Below are 10,962 nucleotides of genomic sequence, written 5' to 3'. Positions count from 1 at the left end.
CCGAGAAATATAGTCTGTCCAGCGTGCTGGGTCTTTCCTGGGCCCTCCTCCAGGTAAATGCCCAGATCACCTCCCTAGGTAGACTCCAAGAAAGCATTCGAAATTGATGTCAGACCCACCACAACTGGCTTTTCCTGTCTCTAGTTCCTTTCGAGTGACAGAGCTCCTCACCCTATCTCTAAGGTTGCACCCTGCAATAGAAACTCATTTTAGTCGCTTCTATCCAAGATCTTGTACTTTGGTCGTAACCTAAAACTCAGGACCATAGGTTTAGAGTACAAGCGTAGATTAACCAGTAAATTGAGAGCTTTGTCTTTGGATGAGCTCCTTCTTAAGGCTGATTTATACTTCTGCGTCAAGCGCACACGTATGCTACATTGCAGGCCTACGCATGGACGCATAGCCCTCGCTGTGGCCGTCGGCGACACTGACGTGCACCTCTCAAAAAATCAAGCTGAAGCTCTGTGATTGGACGGCTGGTAGCACTGACGAGTGTGGGCGGAGGTGAGAGACATGCGAGCCTGATGCAGCGAGTGTTTACAAGTGTCGAGTCCCATGATGGAGCTCCAGATGGAGACTCTTGTTTTGTCTTAACTATATGATTAAAGATGTTTGCACGTCCACCGATTCCAGCCTCAAAATGAGTGAGTTTGAGCCACTTGTACATTAAGGTAGCGTTCAGAAAAACAAAACACCAGGGAAGAAACTCGAGACAGAGGGACATAAACACCTACAGCGCCCAGAAGTGTAAATGCGCGGCCGATCACTTGACGCAGAATTATAAACCAGGCTTAAGGGAACCACTAGGGACCAGTACATCGACCACATTACTGCTGCACTGATCCATCTGTCAATCACTTATTCCATCTTTCCCTCACTTGTGAACAAAACCCCAAGATACTTGAAGTTATCCACCTGACCCAAGAACTCTCATCCCACCCTGAAGATGACCAGAACAAGTCTGAATTATGGCTGACAAGGCTAATCAATCTCCTGCTTCATTCATATAGAGAATAGGTATATTTTCTAAATTTGGTATTAACTTTCATTGTTATGCTGATGACTTGCAGCTTTATGTATCCACTAAACCTGACTCCATTCCTCCACCTGACTGTATTTGTCTCCACAAAATTAAAACTTTATTCTCTGCAGATTTTCTGCAGATTTTCTTAAACTCAGCTGCAGTAAGACTGAAGTTCTCCTTATAGAAACGAACTCAAGTATTTCCGGGACCTGACATTTTTCATTATCTATTGATGACTCTCTGTTTCTCCTTCCCTTCAGATTAGGGTTCATGTTACCTCTCAAATCTCATTGAACCATACCCTCCTTCTCAAATCGTATGTTCTTCTTCATAAGGTCTCCCCCACAAACCTGCTTGTTTAACCACCATGGGTCACACAGCTTTTAGCCAATCTGCTCTTTGTCTTTGGAATCGTCTCCCAGCTAACTTGAGCAATTTCGATTCAATTTATCGATTTCCAATTTAAAGCCCAACTGCAAACACACTATATTAGTTCTTCATTATTACTGTTTTATAATATGATTATGTTATTGTTGTCAGTTTGTAACTGGTGCTTCTTTTATAGTTATTGTTTTTTATTGCTTATATTATTATTGCTATTACAACCGACTTTAATTGGTTTGAAAGACACCTCAAATAAAATGTGTTATTATAGTTATTATTATTATTATATATTTTCATATTCTAATCAAAACTAGCATATTTATGTTAAATTGCCTGTGCCTTTTGAGGACAAATCATAATTAATTTCTAATATACTTGTAATATCAAAAGTATGCTTTAATATCACTAATCAATTATGCAGTTAGTTATGTGCTAAATTGAAACAGCTTTAGGGGTATATATATATATATATATATATATATATATATATATATATATATATATATATATATATATATATATATATATATATATATTTATTCTTTTTTTTTTCACTAGGGCAATCATATACCTACTCCTTAAAATAACGGGAAAACTATTCTTTTTGCTGTACAGTAAATACTTCTGGACTTAAAGACATTGTAAAGATTGAATACCATGAAAATGCTTAAACTGTCTTGGTGGTGTATTAGTAAGATTTTGTAAATTGCAGTTTTGATGTGATATTACTGTATTAACCCTCCTGTCGTGTTCACATCCCGCCCCTTTCTTTAGTGTTCCCGGTCAAAATTGACCGGTCTGTTTTAACTGCTCTTAGATTAGCACAAAAATCATTTTTCTCCACTAAATTTTTATTTAACATTCTTTAGCTGTGAACAATGTCTCAAAGTAGTGTTTAACATGAATTTACAGAATTAGACATAACATAACTGCAGTGAAATAAAAATTAGGTGCTGAAAATATATTACAAAATGAACACTATGACAGAAATCAAAATACTTTTTCATTACTAATAGACAGCTCGCTAAAATAACTATCACATCTTCTGACCAAAGAAATTGAAATTTTAATCCTTCTGAATGATTTATCAACCAGCAAAGCACAAACAAAATGCTATCCTTTCCTGTGTTCCGAGTGATCGAATTTTCAGTCCTTCAAGTGTACTAATATAGGAAACAGTGACTAAGGGTATAGACGGTGAGCATGGACACAGAACTAGCACTAGTTATACTTTTGTCATTTTTGAGCAAGATAATAACGGTCTAATATAATGAACTAATTGTTGCTAAGCTAAAAGTGCTCCTGCTAGATTGGCTGAACGGAGGTTCGCAGAAAGAAAGAAAGAAAGAAAGAAAGATAGAAAGGAAGAAAAAAGAAAACAAGATTCCTTCTGTGCTTCTTTCCAGAGAGAGAGAGAGACATAAATAAACAAAACAAATAAAATAAGACAAGAAAGAAAGACAGAAAGAGAAAGAAAGAAAGACACACACAGATGGATTCACATAACAGACACCTAGTCTGTGTGAAGATATGATACACTGTTTTATCAGGAAGTTGATTCACGTTGGAGGATCCAACACTTTCATGGCAATTCTTACTTATTGGTTTAGCTAATCCATATGAATTTGTATGAACTCATTCATACAGTTTTATACAATTTGTTTATGATGATTGGGTTTAGGGGTGGGGTTGGGTGCCATGCCTCCTTTTGAAAATCATATAATTTTGTAGGACTGATCTCATATGAATTAGCCACTAGGCAGTGTGTGTGGGGATGTTTTCTGTCTGATGAATGAATATACCCTGGACACCTATTCATTTCCTATGGCGGTCACTTTTGACCGGAACCACAGGTGTAACAAGGTTGACTAAAACACTCAAAATTCAATGAAAGAGATGATCATCACTTTTATATGTTTAAATGCATAGAGTGGAGGATATCATAAGGTCTTGAGGCAATCAGATGTAAAACACAATATTTATGAGTGATTTAAGTTGTAAATCGGTCAGATTTGACCCGAATACGACAGGAAGGTTAATTGTAATGTTTCATTTCTGTAGAAACACTTTTTATAGTGTAGTAATTGTGTGTTTTTCAAAGAAAACAACCTTTTTATTATTATTATTTTTTATTTTACAGTAAGCATACTGCGTATTCACAATGCAACACCATAATGGTGTTTAACAATGACAATCGAGTAGTTTTTGCTTTGGATATGGTCACAAGAATTTCTGATATCTGATCATGTTAAACAGGTAACTTTTATATCACCAAAAAGCAGGTTATTTCAATAAAAGTGCTGTCAAATCCATGTGTGTATTATACATATTTTATCGTCTGAACACAAAAAAGATATGCTGTACACTATTAGACTGCAATAATTTTGTTTAAAGTATCCAATTGCACCTAATAAAAGGTGTCTTTGTTCATAAACTTAGTCCATCCCCTGCAAAAAAATGAAAAAAAAAAAGAATGAAAGACTGTCCTGCACCATCAGCACTGCTCTGCCTCAATGAAGTTTTCTTTTTCATAACCCCCGAGATCAACTTCAGCATAGCTGGAATGACATCCTTGATTCCGAATTTCATGGAGGGCCAATAATTATTTCCACGGCGCTATAAATATGAGACAAAAACAATATTTTACAATTAAAGTAAACACACACACACACACACACACGTCCAAATAAACGAAACAATTTTTGAGTTTAATCACCTAACATCTTCAGGATTTAAAAGATAATACATTTAAATTCAATTAAAACAAGTTATTGAAAAAAACTGCAAAATTTCAACTAAATTTGATTTTTTTTTTTGTTTCTCTTGATTTTCCTTCTCATAAAGATTTTGCTTAATATTTTTCCACAACATAAAATTTGGTTTTAACTAGTATTTTTACATACACAAATATATTATTGTAAAGCATCCTATAGCATCCTGCTTTTTGAAAGCAAGGCACCCCTTTTGTAGTGTTTTTTTTTTTACTTCACAGCACACAAACCCATTTAAATGTATATTTATGTTAGCTGTTTTTCAAATGTAAGCTGTTTTTCAAGATTGAAGGTAAAAAAAAATTAAAATATGTAAAGAAATATGTTAAAACTAAATGTATAAAACAAATGCAAGAAAGAAAATAAAGTAAAAACCATTTAAAATATTTCTTTCTTGTGTAGTGGTCAACTGTGAAATCAGGAACATGTGGAAATTCAATTGTGTACATTATTATTTTTCTTTAATATGAACAAATGCTGGAGCCAGTTAAAGTGACACTTTTAGCACATTTGTTCAAGCTTTTCAGTAAATGAGCACGGATGGAGATGGTAGTTGCTTTGATCAAGGAATGGGCCATCTGTCTTTTGTTCACCTGGAGAGCCTTGCAAAAACGGTTCTTGACCATCAAGCTGGTGGATGCAGCTTACTAATGGGATACCAGTACAGCCATTATGTCTCCTCCAGTCAGGAAGTGGTTGGCAGGGTGCATTATCCATTGGGAGGCACCCTGAGTATCCCCAGAGGAAAACGTGGAGATTCAACACCAGAGCAACCGTGCACTGTTGGATTCAGAAAGTGCAGTCACTCTGGTGCATGAGAAAGTTCTAAAACCCTGGGTAACTTAAAAAAACATCACTCCCAATAACTTGCATTCATGGTGACACTCGCTATGTGGCTACGCGTGGGTTGAACACCACAATGGGAGTTGAGTCCTGGCCAGTAGAGGTGGGGATCCTGAAAGGCTTACCGGTCCTAGTACTGCTGGGAGAAAAAGAATAGAGGAAAAAGATGTTTATCCTGCTCTCCATTCTCTTTCTCAATTTTTAGTGCTTTACTGTGTCACCCAGCAGTAGGGGAGGGGGGGGAACAGCTATAGGTAGTCCCCAAGACAAAGACAGAAACGATCCTGGATGATCCTGCTGGCAGGTCACTTAGGGGCGATAAACACCATTGAGCGAATCAGAGATCAGTTTCACTAGCCCAGCATGTAGGTTAAAGTGAAGAGGTTCTGCCAGAGTTGCCTGACCAGCCAGCTAACTTCACCCAGAAAACCTCCCCATCCATTCATTCTGCTGCCAATCATTTGGGTCCCCTTAGAGGGCATCGGGACAGAGCTCATGGGGCTAGTTCCAAAGTCAGTCGGGGGTGCAAACACATCCTGATAATCATGGACTACGTCACCCCCGACCTGGAAGCAGAACGCCTCATGAAGGCCACCCCCAGAGTCATTGTCAGCAAGCTTTTCCTGCACTTCAGCCCGTTAGGCATGCCCTCTGAGATCTTGACAAACCACGGTTCTCCATTCATGTCCTGGCTAATGGCTGACCTCTGCCGGCTGCTGAACACCAAACAGATCCACACCTTCGTCTACCATCCCAAGACCAATGGCCTCGTTAAGAAATTTAACCAGACCTTAAAGCAAATCCTCCAAAGAGTAGCATTCAAAGACAAGAAATACTGGGACCTACTCCTACCGTATGTTCTCTTTGGAATAAGGGAGGTTCCCCAAGCCTCCACAAGATTCACCCTCTTCAAATTCCTGTTTGGACGCCAATCAAGGGGTCTCATTGATGTGGCCAAGAATGCTTAGGAGAAGCAGCCAGCAGCTCATCAGACAGTGATAAAACATGTGCAGGAGATCGACCAGGTCATGCTTACAGTCACAGCACTATAACTGGGTGGCCCAATCATGGTAGTTCCAGACACCTTCCAGAGATTCATGGACATCATGCTGAGACTTCATGAAGCGTACGCTAAAGCCTACCTTGATGATGTACAAATTCACTCTGAGGCATCTGAGGAAGATCTGGAGAGACTCCAAAGAATGCTGTCCAAACTCTGCTGGGCTGCACTGACCGCCAACTCCTGAAAATATCATCTAGCCATGTCAGAAGTAAAGTACCTGGGTTTCCAGGTTGGAAGAGGTCTTGTCCAACAGCAGGAATAAAAGGTGATAGCTGTCAAAACAGCTCTCAGACAACTACAAAGGCCCAAGTATGACCTTTCTTGGGGTTGGCAGGATATTACCGTTGTTTGGTCCTGTCAGAGGGGCAGATCTGACTAGGTCTGAGGACCAAACAACGGACAAGGATTTTCCAAGGATAATTCAAGGACCCCCCTTGGATTATTTTAAATGATTGCACCTAAAATTGGATCTACAGGCAATTAAAACATACTATGTTTTTAATCGTATACTAAGTTTTTAACCGTTGTTCATGCAAGGTGTCATTTTCCACATTTTAAGCCCAAGGAACATATAATGAACATATAATGTTTTCTTATGTCCAGATATGGAAAACTATGAAATTCAATAGGATGTCCTGTTTGATTTTAACATGATAGATAGCTAGATAGATAGTGTGCTTACCTGCATGAGGTAGAATGGAGGAGCAACTGTTGGATGTGTGTTAATATAATAAACAGCCAACAGGGTCAAGAACACGAGAAGAATCAGAGCTGCCACTACACCAGCAATGATGGCTGTGTGCTCCGGCACCTCTTCCTCACCTAAAAAATGTGCGAGTGTGGTTATTGTCAGCCCAAAAAACACAAAATACATATAATTCTTAAATCATTCATCCATTTTCTTTTCGGCTTAGTCCCTTTATTAATCCGGGGTCACCACAGCGGAATAACCGCCAACTTAGCCAGCATGTTTTACGCAGCGGATGCCCTTCCAGCCGCAACCCATCACTGGGAGACATCCATAAACACACATTCACACACTACGGACAATTTAGACTACCCAATTCACCTGTACACATGTCTTTGGACTGTGGGGGAAACCGGAGCACCCAGAGGAAACCCACGTGAACGCAGGGAGAACATGCAAACTCCACACAGAAATGCCAACTGACCCAGCAGAGGCTCGAACCAGCGACCTTCTTGCTGTGAGGCAACAGTACTACCTACTGCGCCACTGCGTCACCCATAATTCTTAAATCAAATATTGCAAATAAATGAATACAGGGAGCACAAAAAAACTAATGAATCATTCAGGTCAGCATATATATCAGCATGGTGAATGACAAGCAAAATTGTGAAGTTTATATTAGTGCAAAAGAAAGTGCAACATTAAAGTGGAAGAGAAGCAGTCAGTGAAGTTTACATTATTTTGCAAACAGATTTCCACCGTAATGAAATATATAACAAACATGATTAAATGTAACTACTTAAAAAAAAGAGGGTGTATCTTTCGTTTTTGCCCAAAGCTTGCTTTAAAATGGAGGAAGATGAATTTGAAAGGACAGTAGAGCAAATAGTCAATGTCAGGAGGCAGATCTGGACCATTTTGCATGGTCATTCGTGCACAAATGGCTAATAAAATTATTTTCCATTAATCTCTTTAGGTTGACTACATACAGGCAATTTACATTTTGGGCCAGAGGACATTTGAGAAAAAACCACTGGATCTATATTCCTGCTTTTGTTGTCAGCTCTATTACATCAGTTTTCCCCTCTGTGGAGTATCCTGGATTTGAATATGCATACTTGTACTTATAATGATTTGTAACCATAATTTTTTTACTATTAGAGATATTAAATACAGTGTTGCTTGTGCTCAATTGATCATTTGAAGTTTACCAATAATAACATATTATTGTTATTATTTTTATATTGCTGTAGATATTATTATGGCTTGAGACTGACAATAAACCAAGCTCTGACTTTTTTTTTCGAACACACTTATAAATAATTCCTCCAAGACCTCCAATTCCTGTTGGAAAAAAATACCAATATAGTGTGTATACAGTGTGTGTGTGTGTGTGTGTGTGTGCGTGTGTGTGTGTGTGTGTGTGTGTGTGTGCGTGCGTGCGTGTGTGCGTGTGTGTGTGTATATATATATATAACCTATACCATTACATCTTAATGTGGTGAGCTACCCTCACATTTTGTGATGCAAAACTAGAGATGATTTCTGATTATTCTTTACCTGTACCTCACCTTTGTCACTTTTACAGTTTCCTGTGCCATCACCAGCTTTGGCTTTATGTCAAGGAGTCAGTTCCATATGATGCATTTTGACCATATCTGCAGTCTCTCGACACAACACATTGGCTCTTCACATAAAGTGCTCAGTACAGTCTAATTGTGTACTGTCCAGACATTGTTGACCTCTGGGGTAACATAGGCCATCTGTACGTTGAACAACTGTCGTTTGGAGATGGTTGTCAGACCAATAGTATTACATACCTCCATGAATGGACTGCACTCATTTATAGTGACAAAAACAGCAGCAGGAACAGAAACATTGCATTTTATTATCATACCAACTAATGGCTGAGAATGCCACATATAATTATGGTCATCAATGCATTCTGTGGTTACCCCTAAGGCCAAATCTGCATTCAGTGATTATTGGTGGTGTGGAAATATAAATGTATATAATCTATTTCCAAATGTACAATAATCTATATATAACTGAAAAGTTATATTTTTTGTTTTTCAGTCCCTGTGTCAACAAGCTTGGCCCCCCTAAATTTGAACGTGTATTTTTGTGTCAAAACGCCACGAAGAAGCGAGATCAGCCATCGATGGCAAACTGAGGAGATATGACTGAGGTCTCTCTCTCTGCGCGCTCTAGGTGACACTTGCACTCGCTCTCTCTGTCATTACGGTGCTGCGTCCTTTTTATAGTCTTTTATTCAGATTAAAGTGTAATTTAAAGACTTGTTCAGTTAACTATGAAAATTGAAATAATTAGTCAAATTATTTTGTAACTGATTTGTTGTGTATATCAAAACATATACAGTAAATATTTCTTAAGGAGGCTATTAATACTGACCTTAATTTTCTTTTTTTTATTAAAAACTGCTTTTATTCAAGAAATAAACAATAAGATTTATGACTTATTATGACTCCAGAATAATTGTTTTTTTAGGAAACACTGTGAATATTTTCAGAAACATTATTTTAAATGAATGGGAGGGCAAAAAAAAAGCAACTCATGTAAACACCTTAATCATATTATTGTCTTATTCAGATTAAGGCAAATCATTAGATTACTGATAACCATGTAAACATAGTCACAAGCCCCAACCCTAGAAAAAAGGAGTTCAGTATTTTGCTCACAGCCTTTTCACAGGTTAGTAGTAAGCTAATGTAATTTCATATTGCAAATCTTAAATTCATGCTTACCAACAAATTATCAAAGAAAATATATTAATGTAATTCAAATATATTAAATATGAATTGATGTTTACTTTAATTATATTGTTCTATTAAATTTTTTTATAAGTATCGATTTAGCACCGGTATCGAAATAATACCAAACGATACTCCAGCTCAATCTAATGTCTTCAACTTCTGGAAGTTTGCTGCTAGCCATTAACTTCATCAATGTCTGCATAACCTGCAAACAAATTTGTTTGATTTATATTTACCCAGATGTTGAGTTCCTTCAAATTAAAGAGATTTAAATCCTGAATAGTAAATCATATTAAAATGATATATCTTTTTTGTGCTATCTTACCAATATTGTCATAATTATTATGAATTATGCGTAAATGCTGGGGATGTACATTACACTTTTTATCAGACATTAAACAAAATTAACAACACCTGATTTTTTTTTTTGCCCTCCACAACATAAATAAATATCTATATTTTACTAATTTAAAGTACAGTGTAGCATACTATACATATTTGAACAATGTTTACTCAGCAAACAGTCTACTGGTGGCTTTATGTATTTATTGTCTTTTTTGTATTTTATTATATTTTTAATTTTCAAGTATTAATATTTGTATACATGTTTAATTTTACTGGATTATTTAGTTTTTATTACATTTATTTATAATGCCCCTTTAACACACTCAAAATAATAACTAGTAATAGATAAACTCATTACTGTCAACTAGCGTACCAATAGGCCCCAATGCTGTTTTTAACCTTTCTGTCATGTTCGGGTCAAATCTGATTTACAACTTAAATCGCTCATAAATATTGTGCTTTACATCTGATTGCCTCAAGGCCTCATGATATCCTCCACTTTATGCATTTGAACATATAAGAGTGATGTTCATCTCTTTAATTGAATTTTGAGTGTTTTCATCAACCTTGTTACACCTGTGGTGTTCCCGTGTGGTGTCAAAAGTGACCGCCATAGGAAATGAATGGGTATCCAGTCTATATTCATCCATCAGACAGAAAACATCCCCATACACACCACCCCAAATCACTCACTCACTCACCCACCCCCCACTCACTCACTCATCCCCCCAACCTCTCACTCACTCACCACCCACTCACTCACCCACCCCCCCTCACCCACTCACTCACCCACCCACTCCACCCACTCACTTAACCACTCACTCACTCAACCCACCCACCCACTCACTCACTCAACCCACCCATCCACTCACTCACTCAACCCACCCACCCACCTACCCACTCACTCACTCACTCACTCACTCACTCACTCCACCCACCCACTCACTCACTCACTCACTCACCCACCCACTTACCCACCCACTCACTCACCCACTCACCCACCCACTCACTCACTCACCCCCCTCACTCACCCACCCCACCCACTCACTCACCCACCCACTCACTCACTC

At 37.9% G+C, this 10,962-nt stretch overlaps 1 protein-coding gene across 1 annotated transcript in view; it reads right to left on the bottom strand.

Moving 5' to 3' along the window:
* Window positions 1-3,831: 3,831 nt before the first annotated feature.
* Window positions 3,832-10,962, bottom strand: part of plxdc1 (plexin domain containing 1) — a 136,265-nt gene continuing 129,134 nt past the window's right edge. Inside the window, 3 exon segments of the mRNA XM_056470077.1 lie at window positions 3,832-3,988; window positions 3,991-4,024; window positions 6,768-6,907. Coding sequence (XP_056326052.1) covers window positions 3,903-3,988; window positions 3,991-4,024; window positions 6,768-6,907 — 260 coding nt within the window. The 3' untranslated portion in view covers window positions 3,832-3,902.

This window comes from Danio aesculapii, chromosome 12 (genome assembly GCF_903798145.1).
Source record: "Danio aesculapii chromosome 12, fDanAes4.1, whole genome shotgun sequence".
Lineage (NCBI taxonomy): Eukaryota > Metazoa > Chordata > Actinopteri > Cypriniformes > Danionidae > Danio > Danio aesculapii.
The sequence above is the reverse complement of the archived record's forward strand: the minus strand, read 5'-3'. Positions and strand labels throughout refer to the sequence as shown.